Raw genomic sequence first — 26,680 nt, forward strand, 5'->3', positions numbered from 1 at the left:
ATCTAATTTATAAGGACTTAATGCTCACAACTGTTGCGCCATATTTTAATTTCCATTAAAAAAAAAACAATTAACTTCACCTTAACTGATGCATGACAAGTAAAACACGCCTCAATTTAATACAGCGCGCAACTGCGCTATCTATAGTATTAGTTTGGATTAAAAGAGGTGAATAAAAATACAAGTTTATTATTATAAAATGACAACAGATAACTTTGCGAAAGTAAGATAAAAAACACAAGTCTTCGAATTAATAAACATTGTAAAGAATCAGTTAATAATTCTGACTTAAATGTCCCGTGTTTCTGTCAAGAACTTTCTTTGTGAGTCATTCCGCGTGTATAGGAGGGGGAAATTCAATCCGTTTGTTTTCAATAAGGCAGAAAACTTTCTCTTTTTACTTTATGGATAAAACAAGTTAAGATTTATCTTATCTTAATCAAAACGTAACATTCTTTTTTACATTAATTTATTTATACTTAATTATTATTTTTAATTATACTTGATTTTGTAAGAAACACTTACAAAATAATTTACGTAATATAATTACACAAAGGTAATTAATTTTATATACGTTCTTCGAACTTAATAAACCCGAGAAGCAAGATGTTAATTAAAATTTATTATTGACAATTACCATTTCCTTATAATAGTCGTAAGCAACTATTGTACAATTGACATAAAATAACAAAGGACCTCAAAGGGTTCGAGATCGTGAACCGAGCGATGCAGATCCGTCAAAGTCGTAAATAGTGTTGTAATGGTCTATAAACGTCCAGTTGGCAGCTAAAAGTGTGGCTGGGATGATATCGCGATTTGTGCTAGAGGGGTTACGATACTACGAGCTCAAGACAACGCGACGCCTGTAGTCTTCACGACCGATATCAAAATTATATAGGTGTTTTTAAGATAATAAAACTTGAAAGTTCGCGAAAAATATTGTTTTGGCAAACAAAAGTACGTATTAAAATTATGTCACCCTTTAATAATTGAAAATAAAATATTCGAAACTACATAATGATTTCGTTTTATAACTAATTGCGCAAAATAATAACTAAACGTGAATGTAATGAAACAGTTACATCCACCTAAGTCTTATTCAAGCCAATCACTTTAGAAACACAGACTCAATTAGCTGGGTGTTAAACAGCTACATAATCCTTGGCAGTAGGAAGCGACCGCACCGCAATGCAACGTAGACAGCTATTATTTATTATTTATAGTTTAGATCGTTAGTTCCGCCTGGCCGGCGACCTCGCTGTTACGTAGCCACAAGTTTCCTACGATATATCTTGATACTTGAATAGATATCAAAATAATTACATTATTTGGTGCCATATCTATATACTTTTTAATTAAATTTGGGGGCTTTTATCACTATAGGGTATTTGAGTATACAAAGTTTCAATTGCATAAGTTTAAAGTTTTAAATAACCCTTGCTTCTTTAGGAATTACCTAGTAGCGAAAGATTTGCTGTATGTAAATATTTATTGCAATAATATATGTATGTGTTCACTTACTACAAAGTAATGGTATACAGTAGAGTAGTGATGAGAAAAGACGGACCATTTGGCATTAAGGTCACGTTTCATGAATGACTGATCTTATGACGGATTACGAGACTACATCAAAGCAATGTCTGTTATATAGAAAATGTGTCATCCACACATTTCAAAATTATATTTAAATAAAATATAACTAGTATTCAATTCTATCTCCTGTACATGGAATCGATACCCTTTTTGATAATTGAATACAAATAAATTGTAATAATTATTATTTACTCAAGTAATAACAGAGTAGGAACATTTAGCCGACTCAGGCCTATTGCGGCTAAGAATCCTTTTGTTACATGAATACGATTCCACCGACCGCAATTATACAACCCTTTGCTCTTTTGTTCATGTTTCGTTTTGAAAACCGCAAACCAATTACTTGCACCGCGTTGCGAAAAACTCGACGTGCCAAATATTTCAAATCTTACGTAAGGGTACGGATAACTCTTGAATATAATTACGGCTACGGAATTCTTTTGCATATTTAATATTGTACAAAAGTATCATTATTATGTGATAATTTCACAATATTATTATTAACCAGCTTTTATCGGATTCACATAAATCTTCACTGAAGAACTGCTGCTATAATACGATGCTACTATCGTGGGTTTCTGACACCCAACTCTATTTAAATCATATTGTTATCTCTATTTTGTCAAAAATGCCAGACAGGGATTACAATAAATTTATACAGAGATTTGGGGGTCAGAAACTAACGGTAAGTGCGTACTCTTACTGAAATTAACTTTATACAGTTAGTATAATTTGTATTAATCCTATGTACAAGTAATATAGATCTTATCTTAACATATCTCACGTCCACGTGTTCTTAATCAAATATCAAAGTACATACACACTCAGTGAATTATAAATGCAACAACTTTGACCGGGTATTATTTTGTACCACCGTGAACTTCGAATAACACAGTTGTCTATATCATAATTGCTACATATTTACATATTATGCTAATTTATACATCAACGTGTAAATCCATAATAATTTATTTCAACAAATTACAACTATTTAACTTATTCTCTCCTCTAAATGGGCAATTGAATATTCAAGTCCTGTATGTTGGTAGTTAGTGGTCTAAAAGCAGAAGGCAATTAATAATAAAACAGTTAATTTAGATGTTGGAATTGATAATTTGTAGCGCAAGTCATGTACCGGCTTTCGGAGCGAGATATCGCGTGTACAATAAATCATTTAAATACCATGTTTCCTTTTTTATCTACATTGAACATTTTGACTGTTGATTTACATTTTAATATATTTTTATATAAAAACCATAAGCACTAAACTTGAATGATGTAAATAATATTATTGTGTTTAACTTTATTTTGAATTACTACCATAAGATGTTTGTTGACACTTTTAATTTCCTAATTGAAATTCGGTATCTAAATTAAAAGCCGAAATAAATTTTGTCTAATTATCTTAGACATGTCACAACATTCTTAATGCGATATAATTGAAATATGTTTAGAAGAAAAGCTTTTCTCTTTATCTCTGCTCAAGACAGGTTTTTACGTAAGGCTAATTAAATAATATCGATATTATTGAAATGAAAAGATTTAATCTATGGTATCAAAGAACGATTAAAATTGTAATAAGATAGATACAGAGAAGAATGCGAACAGTATAATAATTTATCACAGGATAACTATAAATAAAAATAAAACAACAAATAGACAACGTTACAGTTGCACGAAGCATCTGACTGTAATTCCATTCCGCGACGTCGGATCCGCGGGCAAAAACTAGCGCAGCACTTAAGGCCCGCCTGTCTATTCTGCTAACCTTGATGAGCGTGAAACGAGTTTTATACTTATAAATATGATTAATTTTCTTTATCCAACCATTTAATTATGTACATAAATGTTTTATAAAATGTGAAAAGAGGTAAACAGCGCGTTTATTACATTAAAAACACACAAAGACTGTTTGAGTTCTAAATAGATCCGAAGTTTCATTACTTTCTAGGGGTTTAGAAAAGAATACGAAGAAACAACAATTTTTTTTTTTTTTATAGGAGAAGGGGGCAAACGAGCAACGAATCGCCTAATATAGCAGCTAAAACTTCTATATCAATATTGGTAACATGAGAATAAAGTCTCAAGTTTTTTTACATGTGTAATCTTTTCTATGCGTCATTTGAAAGAACGAATCTTTTCAGATATTAGGACATTCCTGAAAGTCGGCATTGCGAGCTTGAATGCTCATGGCGTAGTAATTCCCTCACAACAAGCGATCTCCCGACCGCATTGCATTGATGACGTGGTTACGGGGTGTGGCATGCGGTGAGCTTCTTTGTAATAACAGTTATTGATATTAAATTATAAATAACAAGTTGTTGTGCATTCTCGGAATGTTTGACACAAATTAGTGGCTGCTTTCATTGTCCATCGCTAATTTTCCTTTTCTTTCTTTTCCCCCTATGTTTAATTTTAGCTAGTAAAGTTTCTGAACTGTCGACAGTTACGGAGAGTGAGACTTGATACCTACAGGAAGCGGTTGACACATAATATAGGCTCTTTACTAATATAGAACGAATAAAAATAAGCACACTGTAATAGAGTAATATCTTTTCAGAAGTAATTGTTATCCTTCCTACGTACCGCAATTTTTTTTCGAGTTTCAACTGAGAGCGCATTATGACAGGTCGATGATTTAAAGGGTCATTAATATAAGTCAGCGTTTCAAAGCTCAGCTAATGTGTGAGTTATCCCTTTTGTAACAAGCACTGGACAACTTTTCTACTTCGAAGACTGATGATAGTGTATTGGTAAATTTTGCTAAAATTTTCAACAGGGGTTCTTTTGGTGTATACTCTAAGAGTGATATAGGAAACATAAGCGTGATAAGCGATAAACCAAAAAAAAATAGTTAAAAGGCTTCTTTAAAATAATCTTGTGCCATTAAATCAAATTACAAGTACATATATAATTCTGATGCCTCCTACATTTTCTTAATCGAATATTTGTAGTACGATAGATTTAATGATATAACGTCCATGAATGTAAGCCATAGATAAATGCTACAGTGAAAAAAAAACTAGAGGTGGCAGGAATGTGCGCTCGCATTTCGTACGTTCCCCAACAATAGACTTTATAAATACATCATAATGAAACGGCGTAGCCGGCGAATAACATTATTTCTTATTCTAGTCCCGTCCCACGGCGTATCACGGCGACAGCGACGCTCGAGAACTAGTTACGTCCATGGAATCTCATCCATCGCCGACGACGGCGCAGATACGAGTGGATCGATGCGCCGCTTACGCTGAATGTGAAATCGAGATCTCGCAGGCGCCGAGTGCATCTCAAGACGAATGCCCGCCGCGAGGAGGAATCGATGAGCGGGCTCCGCGGGGGACGGGTGCGGAGGAGCGGGGCACGGGGGACGAGGAGGACGAGTGCAGCGACCTCCCCCGGCGGCCGCGATGCAATTTGTACATTTCAAGTGCGCACAAAGGCAAGCGAGGTCGCTGTGAGCTTTGACAGAATTAACTTGTCCGTCGCACAACTGTTACCCGACGAGTCTCACCTTTATTGAATTACACAGACGGATAGGGCCCGCATTTAAAGGCATATTTCAACGCTTTGTGGTTGCAATTCTGTAGCGCGCGGCCCTTGTGTACGCTTTTGTGTAATAATTGTATGTGTGACTCACTTGTGATAATCGTTACTTGCTTTATGTGAAAAATTAAGTTATCCAAAGCAATTTTCGCAAGTTGTTAACTTGTTAGCAACATCAACTTTAGTGTAAAGAAATTGTACGATATGGTAATTGCAAATACAAAGATTATTCTGGGTTTATTTAAAAGAAGTAATAATCACTTGTTGGGACCTTAGCCTCAACAAATAACACACAAAACAGTCGACACACAAGATTGATTGACAAGAGGAAAATAAGAAATCCTTGACTGCCCTTACATAGCCCTAAAAAGAATAACAAACAAAAGGCATCGCGAGCAGGTGTAGTTAGTTGGCTTCGCTCCAAATATAAACCAACTTAACTTTGCGAACGAAATGCAATCCCTGATACATCATTATTATTTAAATTACATACGTATAGACACTTACAAAAAATACTGTCGCATTGTCACATTTATTTCTTGCTTTAATATAAAAGCAAGAACGTATACTTTTATTGAAAGTAAACTATTTTTATCATAAGATTGTTGATTCATTCATGTAGAAGAATCCAACGCATTAACATTCATATCGTACACTATATTTCTGAAACAATAACATACCAACAACTAAAGAGAACACAATAAAAACACGTATAAATTGTAAACATATTGATGTACGATTAGTGTAGCTTAGGCGGGTAAATAAAGCGCGCCAACCGTCGGCTTGCACAGTGAGATCATTGTAAACACGGGCTAGAGTAAAGTGGGGCACACTATAACGATTCACTTGTTAGGCAACGCTCGTGTGTACTGAATAACCATGTAACGGTAGGAAAACCATGCGTGCACAAAAAATTACAGGACAACGGTTCCGAGTCGCATTAAACTAATACTGAAACATGTATTCCTAATAAACTCCTTATTAAAATGTACAAAATGACTTAATAATTTCAAAACACAATTCTTTATCTGAAGTACGATTCCAAAGTTTAGTGTTTTTCCCCATAGCAAGTAGTCTAGGTAATCCAACCCATATTGAATCTACATCTTTTTCCAAATTTCTTGTAGAAACCGTCAGACGAAATGTTGTAACAGAATCTGTGACATACGTTGTAATTGGGAACGAGAAAGGCTATCATAATTAAGATTTATACTCAATTTTCTATGTTATACAATACAGGTAAAATATCTCAAAAAGACTTTCCATGAACATACAATTAACTTGGTGACCGTCAAGCGAAGCCCATAGGAGCAGAGGTTCGCAGCGTCCGTACAATGCTCCTGCTGTTATCAACAACACGTGGGCCCCTAGGCACTAGGTACGGTTAACTTAAAGATAAGGGGAATACATTAAAAACCTCCTGTAGTTCACTCCTGTTCACACTACGATGGAGTACCGAGTACGGTAATTTTGTAACAAACAGTCTAAGTGTTTTCTTTTTTCGAGAAACTGGTCATTTGGTTTAACGCTACTATTTACTATTTACAAAATGTCTACACTGCAAAATACTCTGTGTCAATTAAATGAGATTTTCTTTTCTTTTAAATGTTTAGCAAGTTAGTATTCAAAGCACGTCATTTATAAACGCATGCTAAGTCGTGAACAAGACACGCGTATCATCTTACATTAGTCTCCTCCTATAAGGGCATTATTCAAGCTCGCGAACTAGCCACAAGTAAATGAATGTCGCATGTTTCAAACCCACTCCATACAACTCTATAAAAGCTCTACAGTAGAAAAACATAAAACTAGAAAACATCAATTGGATCAATGAAAAAATATCAATAAATAAAAAAATATTCACAAAGAAATTCTAGATAAGAATATTTTGTTGGAATTCTCTTTTTAATTTTTAACTTTAATGTAACTTTTAAACGGGGATATGTGAAACTTTAGCCGGTGTCAATAATGGTTAAAATAAACTCTTCATCACAATCCGAAAATAAATATTTCACAACTTTTCAACAGGCTATCGAATTTAACAGTCTTTTAACTGTCGTGGTAATTTTATAACAGATTATCTTTACGTTACACATTAAATACAATTAAGTTAAATATAATTAGCGAAATTGTAAACAAGGACATAAATATAAATTTAAGATGATATGTAGTTTATATAAACATTTTATATTCATACAAGCAACCGACTAGAAACGAAAAAGAATCATGATAAAAATCTTTAATCTGTCTGCATTTTTGTTACATTGCAACACTATTATAAAAATATTTTAACAAAATAATAATTACGTAGATCTCCGATACGAGATATAAATGTGCAGTTAATTCTTCTTTCACATGCCTTATCTTATATTTTTACATACAGAACTTGTTAAACAGGATCTCCTAATATATAGATTCATAAATATGCATTAACTTGGTCATATTTATCGAAAATGGTTGGTGAGAGATAAATTCTTATCAAGATGTTATCTTAATGATACTTGTTTTTATTGTTCAATCGAGCGACATTTATTGCTTCTTATTGATCACACATTCGACTATAAAGTAGTCAAAGACGAGACGAATGATTCTTTTTTATCGCACGAAGGCTAACATTATTTACCTATCGACAGAGAATAACCGGTATAAAAAATAAAAATACAGCAGAACAAATAAAAAAATCTAGAGCGTATCATACTCCATAGCACCATAGATAATATTGAAACTTGTTGATTATAATTAAAAAAAAACTATACATAGAGGTTTATACACATTTTAGAAGATAAAATATAGTGTCAAATAACCCAGCATTTGACGTCGTCACGTCAAATGCTGGGCACGTCGGAAACAAGAATACTCTTCAGTTCGACGTAGCAACGTCTAGTGCAATTGTAATAAACAAAACTTACCTTTGGATCAAAACTGAAAGCGGTCTCAGGTCTGAGCGGACAAGGCAGTCCGCACTTACACGTCCCCGCTGTTTGTAGGTACTCTCGGAGTTGAGAGAGAGCACTCAGCACTGTACCGCTAGGACTGGAACAATAAACATTTCGTAAACATATATCCGAGTACATTCTCTACAAACTTATACAAATATAACGTTCATTGTAACAAAGGTTACTATAGAAATACATCTATAATTATCAAATCATAATTTACATCTAAATAAGTTGACTCATATTTTATATACAAAATTGAGCTTTCAGTTTCTATTGGGAATTTCGCTATTCTAAAGTAAGGTCTTTCTAAGTGCATTACAATTTAACAAAAGGGAAGAAGCAGAGTGCATGATCAATGAACAAGCTGTCTGTTCAGCAATGTTCAGCGATGGGGGCAGTGTTCAGTGAGTCGTGTGAGCGGCATGTTCAGTGAGAGGTGCGGCAAAAGCCACCAGTCAGCCGTGCCCTCTCTGACTCCGTTTAACTGCAACCGACGGTCAATCAATATTTAATTAATCTACTACGTTTATTGACTGCTCCGACCACTAATCGCTATTCGAGCGACTACCGACATTTGACCGTATCAAAATATTTAAGAGGGCTTGTCTGTATCATAATTTTTTATTTCGATAAGCTGTTATTGCGTAATAATTTATGATACAGTTTTTATTTATGTTTTTCTAAATGAAAGTAGAGTCAGTAGCAGAAATGTGAACCACAATGAAGCAACAGAATTAATATTTATCAGTCTATCCAGTAAACTTAGCACAGATAAGTTATTTTCGTTATTAGAAGTACGAATATCTATTCAGACTGTAATGAATAGATTAGTGATCAACAATGTTCTATTAATTAGCATTGAATGTAACAAATTGATTTATATACAAAGCTAATTATAGTAATGATCATATTAATAAATGTTATCCAAATATCATTATACTGTAGGCTTTGATTATAACGACCTTGGCTCGTATACGACTTAAATTGCGTTATTTAATACGCGACGAGCATACTTGCATTGCGACAGACATTGACGTTAAACGTCGTATTTTGCAACTTGAACACACCAAATTGTATAATTCCAAGGCGAGATATCATCGCAGCATTCCTTAATGGACTGTTAAGAATAATTTGCAAACAACACAATCCGTTTAAGAGGATGGAACGGAGCGAACAACATACCAAGCATACATTATTACACCCCGGTTCGCTTTACAAACAGCCTCTCTCATAAACGCTCCACATGATAATTCGCGGTGATCGTTCACAGTCTGCTGCACACGGCAAAGGTGAGCCGCGACCGCAGAAAAAACATTTTTTTCGTTCGCTTTTATTCGTGCCTACGGGTTTGCAGCTTCGACCACTACGATACGGGGTGTTTGTACAACACTAGGAAATCGAAAAAGAGCGCTTTTTTACAATCACATGCGAGTTTTAGAGGGGGCATGTTTGACGGCAGCTGGCGATGTCGATTATTTAGCACGCGAACCCTTTCGCACCTTGCCCACCTACTACTAGCCCGATACTGGTATTCGGTCACTCACTACAGACAACGTGGTATTATTAATGTACTATTTACCTTGCAGACACATGGCATACATGATTTAACGTACAATCACTAAACAAGCAATTCGATAACCAATATTTTCAGTCAAAACGGTATAAAAAAAAGAAATCTATATAACCATCAAAAGAATTTACGTATTTTGTTAAGCAACGAAACAGATATTTCACTTGGTGTTTTTTTTATTCATAAATTCAAGTTAATAATCAAACATGAATGTAATTCGACACGTCGACTTCAACACATGAATACGTAAGACTGTCATCACACACAAATATATCAGGAATGCATTGCAGATATTAGTTCAATAGCGCTAACCGGGAATTATTCCTGTCGTGGCGCCGCTTTGATCTGTTTTGCCACATGTCGTGTGTCGCACAACACACATGACACTGCGGCGAATCAAAGACGACCACTGTAATACGTGGAAATGCAATCAGACTACACAGCTCATCAAATTACCAGAAACAGAGTAAACTTGTATTAATTAAATAGATTTAATTATAGAATGAATAATATTGGATATGGATTTTTTTGTTTCAATTATTGATTTTGATATCAAAGTTTGAGTACCTTGGCCACATAATTCGCGGCAAAATACGAACTGTTACGGTTAATGAACCTGTGGAAGATACAGCTAAAAAGAAATCCTGGAAGAAGACTTACATAATGGACGAAAAATCTGCGTCATTTCCTAATTAGAACAGCGTCATAGTTTTAAGTTGCCATGATGGTCGTCAATCTCTTTTTTCCATTTTACAATAAACTTACAAAGTAGTGACTATAATACGATAAAAACAGAAGTAACACATTTACTTCTAAAGAGAACATAGGTATGAGTTTTATTATCAAAGAAATTACACCAAGCCTTTCACACTCTCAAGCCAAAGACTTTTTATATTTATTATAAGGAATTATCGTTAATATTAATATAATTACAATCAAACGAAGACTCACGACCTCAGGGTTTAAGAGTAACTCTCGTAAGCTAAGTGTACTTATCACGAGAACACGAATACAAGAGAAGTGTGAACGTCTCTTTAAGTGGAGAATAAAATTAATTAGGCAAACAACACTCAATCGTAGTACAGGCGTCTTCTCTATCATCGTTTTAATCGAACCAATTATGAGGAAAATATTAAGTAATTTTAAAAATATTTTAATCGATTCAGAAATCGTTAAGCTCAACGATGCATGACGAATAAGGAAATGTGATCGTTAAGGAGTCGTGAGTCAGTCGGATAATTTCATGGAAGCCATGTCTTGAGAATCGGTCGGAACTGATACAAGCTACACGCACCCTTACGAGCTTGTCGCATTGACTAATAAACTGCGGCTTTATCCTTATTGATACGCAAAAGCTTTGAAAAAATCGTTAAAAAAATGACGCTTTATAATAATTTAATTTTTGTGGCAAAAATTACATTTTGCTTAATATACATAATACTCATAATAATAATAAGCTGGCATAAATTTAAGATACTTCACTAATATCTGTGTTTACTATTACACATCCGAAAAACTTAAATATTTTTGGTTGATTATTAAACTAACGGCAAGAAACAGTGGACAATGCAATCTAGTTATAAATCGTATCTAAACCAAAATTGACTTTAATCACAATTTTAACCATAAATCCTGACATAACATTCTCAACTCAATCATCAAAGCGATTCGCGAACATTGTAAACGATCACAAAGGTGTCAGTACTCACATTAATGATGTGTTCGATGCACGAATTCGCAACGTTTGTATAAATAAAGGGTGTGTTTAGCGACAGGTATTACTGGGCGTTCGGTGATCGATCTAGTTTCCTGTGATCGCGACCGGCCATTGTAATACACGGAATAGTTTGGCGCCTCGCCAGCGCGAACCGGCCGACATGACGATTGTTTTCTATATAGTCCAACACCGAAACCAATTGGAATCTTGTTTTCGCTACTATTTATCGATATAGAAAACAATCAAATTTGCCTATTTCTTATCTATTTAATATTCTTCGAGATATTTAATTAATATTATCAATTAGCTCAATTGCTACTTTTGAAGGTTGTGACGTCATAATTTTTAGTAAATTTGCATAATCATTATTATTAGGCACTATATTAAATACAACGTAATTCGTGTCTATCGAGGCATATCACCTATTAAATCAAACTTTATTATTTAATGATATTATCAAAACAAATACATTGATAAATATTTCAATCCCCACTATGTCATCTTGAAACACTATAATCTTCAAATAACATCCCGCAGCAATAAAAAACAAGACGCCTACGGTACATGGTTCAAAGGAACCCTCTTTGAATAAATTTACGTCAAGTGAGTAAACATTCTTGAAGCCGCAAGTCATCATTTATAACACAAAGATAAATTGTACGATATTCAGATTGAGGAAGTGAGAACAAGGAAATTTTATGTATATTACTAATTGCTTTACTTACACCCAATATCTTACTGAATACAATAAATTATTCCGTACCCCGCAAGCCATACATCCCCACGAAGTCAAAGTGATCATAAAAGACAAACAAAACAATGGTTATAGAACTTCAAATATGCTTTTATGAAATGTCTCCATATCTGATATACGTTTTCTTGTGATCATTAAAAATGTTTACACAAATATTTTTCTTAAACGTTTAAAATGTTTTAATCAAAAATAATACAAGAACATCTTACAAGTTCTCGTTTAGCATAATAATACGCATTTAAATTCAGAAAAGAATAAACAATACGAAATGGAACAAACGCGTGTTCCATATTACACAAACATTTACATATGGCCTTGTACCACAAATCAATAAGTGACTTGAAATGTCACAGCACAGAATTATACAAGTCGCGGTACGAGTTCAACTAAGTGTATTCAGTCAATTGATACTTTGGCAAGGAATAATAAAAACAAGGCCCTGTGAATCGTTTGACGGGCGGCGGACCAACAGTGGCCTTTATCGGCCGACCCCGACCCATATCAACCTCCCCTCGCATGAATAAATAAAAGCTCAATTTGTTGCTCACGCGTTTAGCCGACGCGACTCGACGCAACGCATCGACATAAACATCTCCGTTCTAAAATGAACTTCCCCAAATACCTCTCAACTTTCAGATGTAGTTTTAGGGTTACTGTAAGTTTTATTGATTTATTAGGTTAATATTCATCATATCTAACCAGTTTTGGTTATTTTATAATAGTTCGTCGTTTATTAGACGCCTGTAGACAACTGATTCTATGATTGAATTATGGTTTCCCGTAAGGGTCAAGTCGATATGGCTCATATATTGTGTAGGGTGTTCCATGTATTCGATAAATAGATACTGTTGGTTACAATTTTTAATCTTTCAATTTCTGAAATAATCAGCCCTATTATATCTACTGGTGTTTTCTTTATGTGTGTTGTTTGTGTTGTACGTGTGAGTATTTAAAAAAAAAACTTTTTTTAATAAAGACATTTATTTTGCCTTTTTTCTTATGAGCACATTTATTTTGATTAAATAAAGACAACCCTATCGATAGCGTGTTACACGTCGAATGTATATTTAAAATGGTTGCGCTGTCAACGAGTTATGTTAAAACCAATCGCACACAAAAGCTGGCCGCTCTTGTTCGGGGCCCTTTATTGAATTGAGTGGGGACAGCATTGCCTTTATTATGAATGCTGTTTAATATTTAGTAGGAAATTACGTTCCATATAAACAGGTCATTCGCTTTTTCTTCATGATTTCTTTATCAAATCTCTTTCAAAATGGGAATGCATGTGAATAAATTTTAAACATTTTAAGTAAATTTATAAAGAAATCAAGTATTATTGTTATTTTCCAATTTTTTACACTTTTAAACTATGATTAATGGTCGCACAGAAACCAGACCTAGACCCAGTACTTTCAGCTATACGTTGATAGTTGAGTTAGTCAGTTTCAAAAACATAAGTAGTAAAATTATTAGAGAATTACACCATACATTCACGAATTAAACTATATTTTATTTGTAGTAGTCTTTTTACAAGCTGTGTTTATACGGAGAACTCAAATTCTTTTCCTCCATTACACGGCTGTCTGACATTGTTACAATAAAGAAGTAGCTCCCATTTCCTCGCAAACTCTAAGCCAGTGCGAGGAGCGGAAACACGATCTGGAGATTTTATTTGCTACGTATGCGTCGGCAAAAAAGATCGCGATCGTAAAATACAATGCCGCAAATACATTTTGCTTTACACAAAAATTTAGCATCATTTTATATTTCTTTTATTGTTGGTCGTTAAGGGTTTATTTATTACCTTTACAGGGTTTTTTTACTAATACGCAGCTGTACAATGCTTTATTTAAAGATGTTAAAGTTATGTGTCTCCAATAATAATACACAGTGTTTTAACAGTGGTAGAGCCCGCTTTAACATCTTCGCACGAATCGGCCCGGCTCGCCCGGTGAAATACCACGACCACACAGAAGACAGGCGTGAAGTGGAAGCAATTCCGCGTTTCGTCTGATGAGTGTGCGTCCCGGAGGCCAAAATTTGTCCTCTTTCCCTTCCTATCCTATTTCTTATAAGGAATGAATGGGAAGAGGAAGTGGACTTTCCGGATGAGAGGATGCATGGAAAGGGAAAATATTTTATTTCTGTGCATCCTCTCCTCCGTCGATTAAAGGTAGGCAACGCATATGCAATGGCGTATGTCTATGGGCAACGGTCACTTCGCTATTTCAGCGATTTCAGGTGGCCGCTCGCTCGTTTGCCACCTTGTGATATAGAAAAAAAAAAAACATTGTGAACTTTACTTGACATAACTTATGACTTTTATGAACAACTATTTTCGCCGAAATATAAATGCGCAACTATTTGAGATTCGATCCCAGACCCATAAATTTCTATAAAGAGACCTTGTACTATCATGAAAGACAACAGTTCGCTTGCCTCTGGCCAACAAATTGAAATGACAAAAATTGCCAAATACAACCATAGTATAACTAAAAATCGATTAAGTGCGACTTAACACCGAGTGCGCACAACTAGGGTTTACTATGTCGTAAACATATTCGATACGTAGTAACTCGAGTACGTTGGCTCGGCACAAATATATCATTTGTTTGCGGCGGGATTACTCGGCCCGCTACCTAGAGTGACTCAGTAAGGGAAACCCTTTCGTGACTCGATTCGTTATCGCGCCGCGACATCGAAAATAGTCCGTCCGTTTATATTGTTATTTTCACTCATGCGAAAAGCCGGCCATTTCATATAATCAAAGGGTTTTGAAGCAATACGTTTTTAGCAGTTAGAACTCTTACAAAATTACGTTGAATTGTAATAAAAGTACCTATTTTAAGTATATTTTTTTCAATATATATTTTTCTTATTGGAATCTTTTAAAGGTCTTTGTTCCAAAGCCGACTAAAAGTTGGCACAAGTCACATAATTTGTATTTGATTGAAACTACATGACTTATTATACTTCACATTATTAAAAGACAAATTACATTTGTTACCTAGTCCTCTATAAATTAGAATAGATTAAGGCTCTTCATGTGTATGAAGAGCCTTGTGCGTGTGCATCAACGCAAATCTTTGAAACTAATTGTATATCCTTGCTTCGCGAGCATCGAAACGTAGACGACTCGTGCATGACTCGTAGACGACTGTAGAAACCTCTATAACATTGAGTTGCGTAAGTCGCCTAGAGATTTAAATCGCCAGAATACGAAAATTTACATTTCCTTGTGCACAAAGAGTCTAACTCTGACAATGTAATCTACATCGGCAGCTCACCTTGAGAACAAGTTGCATTAATCAAAACAAACAATGTTAATAGTTCGACCTTGCTTCATTTAGCTGAAAGATAATTGTAGTTATGAATAATGTCAATTCTCTTTATTTTAACGAGTTTAATAGATATTTAGATGTTGAAGCATCACAAACTGGTTACAAAGTGCTAGAAAACTAAAAGCATTTCATATTTCAGTCTCATTAACTTTCTAGTGTTATGAAATCTTTAATTTAATCTTATATATTCATTGAAAATTTACATATACCTATAATTTTAATTACTTGTTCAAATCTTACCTTCATTAAATAATAAGATCTAGTTAATATCAATAAGTAGTTAAGAATCATAACTTGTAAACAACGCCAAAAGTAATATAGTCGTAAAATTTTCAAAACATAACATGATCACTTATTTAAATTACCAACACGATGTTTTCATAAACATAGTCGAGGCCTCAATCACACCGTTAGTTAAGCGTAGCCGTGTTTACTTACAATGTGTAACAATATTATTGTACGTGGCAACAACGAGCGCGTATACATCGTAAGTTCGACTACAAGAGCCCGGCAGTGAGAGTCAGTAAACAGCGGGACGTGTGAACCATTAGCGCCGCGTTTTAAATTAATCTATTTTCAATGGTCCATGTTTGTTCAGGTTCTATACTTCGTTACGTATAAGTGTTATGGCATTGGATTAACAAACATAGAAAAATTTGTGTTAAATACCAATATCCCAAAAATCCTAATATGAAATTCTTTTAATATATAGGTGTTAGTGATTTAAACCGATTTTCATAAATGAAAGGAGTGAGAAACAGACTCCAGTAGCTTAAGTCAAAGAACAAAATACTTGAGTGGCAATAGACAGGCCCCACAAGTTGGATCAGTGATAAGCGATAGAATAGAAAGGTTTTCAAGTGGTGTTCCCATAATATTATTGGACCTCCCACAATCAGAGAGAGATACAGAAAAAAATCTCAGTAACGAGATATTATTTAGATGTCATATTTAGACTAACATCAAATCTATGATTCATGGAATAGTAACTAACGCAAACATTTTTATACAACATTTTATATTAAACCTTTTACACTTGCGTGGTTTTATTGAGGGTATTGTTTATCTATACTAATTCTATACCTCAGCTAGGTCTGCCCTTGGTTTTACCCAAGCCGGACGTAAACCGATACAACATCCTGTTTGGACGCAATTTTATAGTTTCCCAGGTGCCTTCGAATAACTGTAATGGTTAAAAAATAAAACGATTTCGTACAAAGTTTAGGTAATACTATCTTGATCCTGGTATCAAAAGCTTTACGGCACTACAAAACGTGCAATCAGGTTTCCTTGTACGGAATAACAATACGTCCCCAAAACCTCTACACACCTATCTGTGTTAACACGAAACAATGAAAAGAACTTGATTACTCACATTGTTCCGACGTAGAAACATTCCTCTAAATTACCATAAGTGAAATATTTTCGTGTGCAAAATAAAATCAAAAGTCTACAAAACCATTGCCAATTTATAGTCGAGGAATGGTTCGTAAAATACCTATAAAAAGTTGTTATTTAAAAGTTGCCATATTTAGTGTACATGTATATCGTATTCAGTTTTTTATCTTACTAATATTATAAGAATGTTTGGTTGGATGAAAGTTTCTTAGAAGGTATTTAAAAAACAGCACAAAGGATCTCGCTGAAATTTAAAATAGATGTAAAAATATCCTGGAAGAATACATAGGCTCCTAATTCAGTTTTTTTCCAATACTGGACAGATGGAGTCGCGGGCGACAACTAGTTTAAGATAAATGTTCTAATCAAACTGCTGTTTTTCAACTTTTGAATATTAAACATCTTGACCGCAATAAATCTCGGTGTCGTAATACGGGTAACGTAAGCTATGTCGTACTAATACTAATAAAATGCAAACCCAGATGACCAATGTGACTTAAATTGATCATTAATTAACATCGAACTAGATTAAACAGGGTCAGTTTCTAAACCAAAACTTTTACATTAAACAACGCGACCTTCGAGATACGATCAATAAATTCATTTAGCCGTCCTATTTTTTTAAAATAAAAAATGGCTTGGTTGTCCGATGTGCCTTATTTTAGTTTAAATTAACACAATACCTTTAATAACTCATAATAATAGATAACAGATAGACGAATTCGCGGCAAAAGCTAGTAATCGTAGTATATATATATATATATATATATATATATATATATATATGGCTGTTCGTTAGCTTCGCTAAACCTCGAGAACGGCTGAACGGATTTATCTTATCTTGGTCTTGAAATTTTTGTGGAGGTCTAGGGAAGATTTAAAAGGTGAGAAATATTCGAATAATTTCCGGGAACTCATTTTCTTTTCACTCCACGCGGACGGAGTCGCGGACGACAGCTAGTTCAATATATTAAATGCTTTTTTGTTTGCAAGGCACTTTGGTCGTTCGTAGAGTAGGTATTACTAATTAGCAAAAGTAAAATCTATCTAATCTATGTTTTTATGTATTATATAATACTTATATTAATTTCAAACAATTATCCATTGCAAAATAAGGAAGAGAAGGGGGTTAATACTATCTCACAGAAATATCACGCTTTCTCCGCCTTTCGACAAATAATTTACGAGCACGTTATACAAAACGATTACTAAATTATATAAGATTTCGCTGAAGTAAACTAGATTGGATCTCTAACACGTTACGACACAAGCAACAGGAAATTAGTTTAGCGCCCACGACACTCGTGTTGTGAACCAGTTATTAAGTTTTTGGCCTTCAGATTACATCGGAATATTAATTTAATATTAAAATCACAAACGTTATATTTCTTACAATCATAGTTGACCCGGTTTATTTTACCTTCTTGTTATGTAGAAACATGTACAAAAATAAGATTGGATTTTTAATAATTTTATTTCAGCAATGCAATCTGACCGTGAAATTTCACTAATGCAACACTGAATAAAAGATATTGTTGTCGCAGTTATTTCAAACGAAATAAAAGGGATGTCATTACATTTTGATATAAGTGTTTCAATAGGTAAAACACATCAATGTCATATAAGAATAGATTTATATTGAATGTCACATTATTATAAATAAAATTATAAGAAATTAATGTACATTTATTTAAAACAATGATCTTATTATAGGTCGATGGTAATCGTTTCATTGTTCGAAACAACAAAATGTCAAGTATTAAATTAAACGACAGCCAAACGAGTAATCGATCACAATCTCAACCAAGGTTAACCACAATTTTTAAGCATGCGAACAAGGCGTAATGACTAGATACTTTTTAGGAATCGTAATAAATGACACTCACTTTAAATGTTTTTAAGAAACATTAATAATATTGAACAGACTAAGATTTATCTTACAAGAATCTCATCAACTGAAACAGGAAAGCAAATATATTTCCCTTGGTAACACATTTTACCGTTCTCAAAAGGATTGGATTAATTGTTATTTCGATTCATGCCTAAAACAGACAGTCCACCCCTAATAATGACCCACCTACCCATTACGTCATAAGGGCTAAAGAGCGCGGTCTCACACATACAAATATTTCGATCTATTCCCTATCTCTTTATTATTTCATTAAATGAGTCGTAAAAAATTATATTTATTTTAGTTAACTTCGCAGCGTATACAAGTGTCGTGCAGCAATAGAATGAGGCAGGTGAACGGCCGCAGAGCCGCGGTAACTACGTAGCCTTCGCCGATTTGCGAATGACCATGTAAAACCTTACGATACAACTTATCGACAACTGCACAAACAAGGTCGGCCTTATACAAACATGATTAATACAGATAATATTCATATTTTAGTTCCAACCGTTTTTGATCTGTGAGCACGATTAGATTATGTTTGTAAGTAGAGATATTTATATTTGATAGTAAAGCGTATTATTCTTAAACCATTTATGACGACTAGACACAAATTTAGTCACGTTGAACTCAACAATAAGGGCGCAGTTTCATTATAATTTCATTGAAACGACCAAGTTATCAACTAATGAAACTCCACCCTCGGGGGCGGTTGGCTAATCAAACTTCTTAAAACATCTCCTTCGTAGTATATGCGTATCACAAAGATACAGTCGCGTAAAAAAGTAGACATGTTTTTACTATTAAAACTGTACGAATCAAAGTCATGCTTAAATTATTTACTTTTTAATAACCGCATGCGACGGTAAGTCACTGAGTGTATGCATATCTTACTCACACGTCAAAATATACAAAAAACTTGCCTTTTACATTATAGCAAAAACGACAGCCAGTAGTTTTTAGTCACCAGAATCGTTGAGGGGATTCAAACTCCTTATAAAGATTAATCTCTCACTAATTATGCACATCAAGCATCATCTTAAATGAATAAACAATTTTTTGCATGACGCAATCTGTCCGGTATATAAATAAACATTGAAACATTAATCACAATTATTAAAGAGGTTTAATCTAATACGAACTACAAGGTTAAACACCAAGTCAGGCCTTAATTATACAATCATTTTGCATCTGTTTGTTATGATAAAATATCTACATCATCAACATATTACTGTTTGAAGTGTACTTTGCGAACCTGTGTTTTCAACAAAGTCTAATGTAGGATAATGTTCTACTTCATACAAAGTACTTCTTGCAAAGTTCCACAAACATCAAGTAACGTATGAGTACAATATAAGCATTTCATATAAGTATATCTAAATCATAAATTGTCTGAATAACAGACAGAGAACAATTTGTCTTCATTAAACCAGTGAATTAGTTCATCCTTCATCATGTCTTAAAAGTTATTTCCACATCAACGATCGTGAATTCAATTTAGAGGTTATAAGAATAAATGCTTTTCATCCTTTATAGACAACTGTTCCCATGGTAATTCTATTTATAATATAATTCAATAGAAACATTTTCCTATTTATTATACGACGAGTCAAGTAATACACGTATCTATTTTTGGATATTCGACGTACTACCATTTTAAAGATCGTATTATATTAAAATATACAGTTATAATATCACATTCACATGGTTATACTAAATGTTGCTACACTACTTTTTCAACACTATAGCAAAATATTTACAAAAGTATTCTGAATACATTGAAACCATTTATGAGTTAAATGGATAAAAAAGTAAACAAAATGTTGCCTAGACAAGTTAACTAAGCACCTGCCATACAGTTAAACGGGGCATCGCTAAACGATTTCAAAGCGTAATATACCTGGAGCCTAGTTTACTAACCACTTTATATTCCAACTTTGTTACACATATGAACCATTTTATTCTACTGACATAGACACGTCCATGTTTTTATGATATAAATACAGATTTTTTTGTTTTCTATTACATAAATACAGCGACTCAAACAACATCGCAAGTACAACATAAACATTTGTTCACGATTATCACTAACATGCGAATGAGATATAAATGCATTGTTATGCATGAGCTAACACAGCGTGCGTCGTTTAGTTTAAAATTCAGATTTAATAACCAATCTATCTAATCCTCTAACTAATTATTGGATTTTTATACATCAGACATGCTAACAACTCATTCAATTGGCTTAATCATTACTCGTATTTTATAATTTTCATTTTAAATAACCGAAAATAATGTCTACGATAAATATTGAAAAAACAATAGATATTTATTAAGAACCGCCATAATTAAGACAGATAAATTACTAAGAAATTATTACATACAAATATTGTAAATGTTGTTGAAATTACATGTAACTAACATTTGTTTAATAAAATTCATTAACATAACATAATTCCGTTTTCAATCACAGTCCTTAAAGAGGATTTAAAGTTATATGTCTGTAAAGTATTTAAAGTCTGATTGTAGCCAGACGACATTTTACAGCTATTGTAGTCTGGCATATAATATTATAACTATGCTGAGTCAGACACAATTATTTGCCTCGCCTTCTTAGGAAAAAATATGCATTTGCTTTATCACGACACAACATAAATTACTGCATGCAAAAAATAACTATGCAACTATTTAATAATAAAAGGAATGCCAATATATTAGGATTTAGAAGAGTAGATAATTTATAATTATTGTATGATAGTGTCATGAAACTTATATTTACAACATGTTTTGTTGTAACTCAACCAATTTATTTCCTGCGTAACATGATAAAAGTGCAGCGTAGCAACAAGATACATTCACATGTTTGGTTGCCGCAAAAATTATCGCAATCAAGTTCTTGAGATTTGCGCAAGAGTTTTTGTGAGGTTGGCAACCTTGAGTGTTCCCGAGCAACTGTGGGAACGGCGGGCGCGGGACTCGTCTGGAGCCCATGTGAGCCGAGCAGACGTGCTACATCCGCCCGAAAGCGCTGTACGTAGGGACGCCAAGCAGTTGACTTTTATAAGACACTTTATTTGTTTGTATGTCGTATTAAACTTTATGTAAATATGTCATGCAAGTTAAGATTATGTTATTTTAACACAATTATGCATTGATATTTTTTTCAAAAAGGATTCAAACATTTTAGGTATCTCGAAGGAGGTTTATTTATAAAATTTAGTGTTCAAAATTGTACTCTGATAATAAAAAAAAATCAGACATTATTTTATGGTAATTACACCGATTTCCGGTATTGATATGTAAAGCAAAATTGATAGTTACATTTTATAACAGCTAAGCAAACCCGCGACTCCATAATTACAAACTTTTTAGCAGTTGTGGTCGCCCCAGCTGTACACAACTTGACGTCGCGATTTAAGTGTTTATTTATCAGCCTTTGTTACAATCAAAAGATTAACGATAGCGTCGCACGCACTTACAAAATGCTGCCGGCTTTTTTTACATAATGTCTTTGTAATTCGCTATAAACAACTCTGTTGGCCTTGGCATTTTCATTTAAATAAGCAACGAGACCTCAATGGCTAAGCGTCGAAGACTCGTGCAGGTTTGATTCCCAGTTTGTCAATAATGGTGTGTGCGAAGAATCGAAGTCAAAATTTAAATTTTGCTGTTCTTGCACTAATTCAAACATTGTTATTTTAATTTCCAACTAATATCATATAGAGAGGATAGACCACAAAGGAACAATGGTGTCAAACGTCTTACATCTTTATTGTTCAAGAACTATTTAACTGTTTGTTGAATTTGGATCGATTGAGTCCGTACGAGTGTGTGTATCAGTCATTAATCAAGTTTATTGTACATTGGCATTCATTTGTGGATCAATTGCTCGAATAAAATGCCGCGGCCGACTTTGTTATCCGTCTCTAATGCTGCGCACGTTCGTTCATCGGCCATTTCGGAATGTCTTCAACGCTCTTAGAAAAGAAGTGGATAAAAACGATCTTATTTCTTAAATCAATGGAAGAACACAGAAATAGCAACTGATATTTTTCCTTATAAGCTTCCATAAAATAATTTTACAAAATATTGATGTTTTGACTTTGTTTTGATGGATTTATCATATTTAATCTTATCTTTAAATCTGGGTTAAGCCAGCATATCCGAACTGGAGTATAAAAGTAAGTAAAATAAAAAACAAGTACTATACATATGTATGTATAGTACTTGTTTTTTTTTGTTGCGTCATCTGTGTACACACATATGGTAATAGTTAGCTCATGTTGATTCCATGAACTAATATAAATAATTCTCATCTCACATAAAATATTTTCGTAAACAACATAGCAGTAGAGTTTTCAGCAGAGCTAGTAAAGATAAATTTTGCAAGACACTAGATTCTCATTTTCTCATAGTTCATTTTATGGACAGTTTTTTTTAATACATATTTTTAAATGTCAAGTGTAATAAAAATCGTCGCAGAATTTCATTAGAAAAAACCAGACAGTGTACACTAGCTCTTATATTATTTTTATCAATGTTTACACCAAAACTGCTTCGCCGATTAAAAAGATAAATAGTTAACTGCGCAGCAATTCAAATCTACTATCAAATTATTACGTCGATGTTAAACCTATGTCTTCAAAAATCAATACAATCTGTTCGTGGATTTAAAAGGAAATGAACAATAAATTATGCATAGTGAAGTTACCCGCAAGGATGTTTACTTGTGTTCAGGATTACAACCATGGGTTCCCCCTCTTACAAGGATAACTCACACTCAGGCGGTAATAAACTATAGTAACTTTAAGGGCAGTTTTGAAAACATTTTAGAAAATAAATTGCTGGACTTAGAATCTTGTGTTCCTTTTTTAACGTTTGGAATACATGTTCATGGTATTTTTATTTATTCGTATGAAAATCAAGTTGTAAAGGATGAACGTTTTTATATCTTTTGACTAAGATTAACTTTAAATATAAATTTTCATAAGATCTGCGTCTATCACAAGTCCGTATTGGGGTTACAATGTATACATATTTTTTTACGACGACAGTTAATTTTCTTATTCATACGAGATCCCTCAAAATACTGCGCGATTTTTCGCTGGGCTTCAACAAAGACTTTTAATCCTAAAAACGAGCACAACATGCGTTTAAAAATGTTCCCGGATGAAAAAAAAACTAATACCACTTCCATATACTCCTGAAAAGAAAGTAAAACGAAAACATCGAATTAACAGGTATAAAATGAAAGGAGAAACGTTAACCGTACAGATTAAATTCGAAACGTTGGCCATTGAAAAAGAAAAATTTTCTTTTCAAGCCAGTCACATTTTCCCTCAATATTTAGTCCTGATATACAAAAGCAGTGTGGTGTGTAGAATTGTTATTTTTGGTAGAAAAGTAGCATTTTACGTAACAGCCGGTGACAGTTATAGGTAGGTAAATGCGCAATTAACAAAAGACAAGCTGTGGCGATGTGAACGCGATTTGTAGCGAGTTGATTCGCCGTCGAGACTTACCACCCGGTGTGGGCGGTGTGTGCCTCATTTAATGGAGCAATAAAAAATCTTCGACTGCGCTTACGTAATCCATATTATTTCCGCATCGAGACGGCGTCGGAGGTCAACGCGCGTGTGATTTTATCTTTCGACGGTAAACTTGTTATTTTTAAATATTTAAACAATACATACAATTAACGCTATTTTATTTCTCCTCTAACACGATTAGAACAGAAGAAAACTTGTCAGAATTATCAGAGCTAGTATAAATTATGTTTGCTTTTAAAATTTATGTTTGCCTTATGTATGTTACATTGTAAATTATGTTTTAATAGCGTGTACATTAAAGCAGCAGTGACGTTAATCTTTCGATGTATAATCGTTCACATAAGTGAATTTCAGATGACGTGACATTTTTATCATATAAAAAAACATACTTACATACATAAGTAAAACTGCTATTTAAATTAATTTTAATCCGACTATTAAGACTGCTTAAAGCATAAAAAAAGTCTTAATTCAATTCCACGTTTAAATATTCTATCCAAAAACGACTAATCGCAGAGATGTAGACAAATTATAAATTGGCAAAAGATTTAAGAGCGTCGACACGAGATTTTACGTTGAAAAAGCAACAAAACAACAAAAGAAACGTTTAAGAATTTAATCGGCGCTCGAAACCCGACTCGCCTCGGCTCACTGATTAAACTTGATTAAAGAGACAAGAGCCACTGTAACGTTAACGTAATCGTAGTTACATTAAAACGAAAACAAATTCAAGATTCGCAAAAGGTAAAATTTATTGCGACTGCAAATTCATATAAACTTACCGCGAGCTCGAAAATAGAAAAACTAAAATCGCGCTCGAGATGCAAAGGAGGAAAAGAGTGCTAAACAAATTTCGCTATAAACTTAAAGTATTACCCTTCGGCGACTTCTTTGTTTTATATCGGATATTGTATTACACAATCGCCATTCATCACTCCCGACCGACAATAAATCTCAAATTAGAGACATTGTAAAGTTTTACGGACTCCCGGCCACAGGTAGAGCTCATATTTCTCTTTAGTTAAATAACTTGGCAAAACAAAAGACACGCAATATTTTTCGACGTTGTGTGTGTCTGAAACGAAGAACAAGAACTTTTACTAAGACAAAATCCTTGTGTTCGGGCTTGGATTATGCGCTATCGTGAATTATTAATAGCAAAGTTCCGCTATAAAATTTAAGCAAAAAAAACTTGTATAGATTATTCTAATTATAGTAGATAAAAAACCTCAGGATAAAATTAAATTTATACACAAAATGCGATAACAAAGACGCCAGTAATTCTTCAAATCTAGGTTCTACCAAGTTATGGTTGAGCAATTGCGAAAAAGTAGTCGTCACGACCTTACCTAAAGGAGACAAAGGAACGCATAAATTCAAACATCAACCCTAAATATTAAAACGTGCATTTTAAAGGATTTCGCACCGCGGGTGGCGTTTGTACACAACGAAGCTAGGCGCGCAATCTATTGTGATTCTTGTAAAGAAAGTCGGAACGAATCGTAAATCGGATCACTGCGCCATTCGACCGCCCATCCCATCGGTAGAAACAATCCGTGTGCGTATTCAATACGGTCGATCCCCGGCATTATGCAACGTCACAAAGGAGGCCAAAGAAATTCCGCACAGTTTATTTATCAGACTTTCGAAAGAATACAAGCACACTCTGTGTTTTTTGTGCTCGTAAGTCGTAAATCAGTCGGGCAATGGTCAGCAAGAAGGTCGGCCGACGGTCGCTGGGCGGCTTTCCTTTGTCCCTCGATCAGCTGTGCGATGACGATGACAAAGGCATTAAAGTTAACTGCACCGACCAAGTGTTCTGACCCACATTGATTATTTAAATTTTTATCTAAAACCGTAAAAGCCTCTACAATTCCAGAGCTCGTCTTTAACCACAAAATTATTCTTATGTGAAGCGCTTACGACTGTGTGACACATAACAACAAACGATTCAACATTTTTGATTTCATCACATGATACCGAGTATTAATTTCTTTTCCTTTAGAAACCAGTTACATACGTCTGACGTCACTTATTAATTAAATATTTTATTGCGTTAACAACTTATAGTAATGAAGTAAACAAGTCTTTACATAATAGGAATGTTTAAAATTGAATAGAGTCTGCGACATCCATTAAGCGTCGTCCCGGGATGTGTAAGTAACAGTTATTGTGTGGGGCCGCATTGTACTGCCAATGACAGATAAGAGGCGCGTAATGAACAAGCGCGCAACAATGGACGCCTCTCGGGAGACAAGGCGCTCCCGCAAACGCTCAGCACTTAATGACGCCTTAAATCTAAACATTTCACTCTTATACTACACCCATAGGGAATACTAATTTAAATGGTGGCTTAACGAAAAACGTATGCCCACTCTTAAG

General features: G+C 34.0%; 1 protein-coding gene across 3 annotated transcripts in view; it reads right to left on the bottom strand.

Moving 5' to 3' along the window:
* Window positions 1-26,680, bottom strand: part of LOC106115762 (uncharacterized) — a 56,348-nt gene that overhangs the window by 23,396 nt on the left and 6,272 nt on the right. For all 3 annotated transcript variants that reach the window (XR_001227776.1, XM_013309271.1, XM_013309272.1), the window contains exon 2: window positions 8,049-8,172. Coding sequence is in view for 2 of the 3 variants with exons in the window: in XM_013309271.1 (XP_013164725.1) it covers window positions 8,049-8,172 (124 nt within the window). In the remaining variant the exon portion in view is untranslated. The remainder of the gene's footprint in view (window positions 1-8,048; window positions 8,173-26,680) is intronic.

Source organism: Papilio xuthus, unplaced genomic scaffold, assembly GCF_000836235.2.
Source record: "Papilio xuthus unplaced genomic scaffold, Pxut_1.1 DF827777.1, whole genome shotgun sequence".
In the NCBI taxonomy this organism is placed as follows: domain Eukaryota; kingdom Metazoa; phylum Arthropoda; class Insecta; order Lepidoptera; family Papilionidae; genus Papilio; species Papilio xuthus.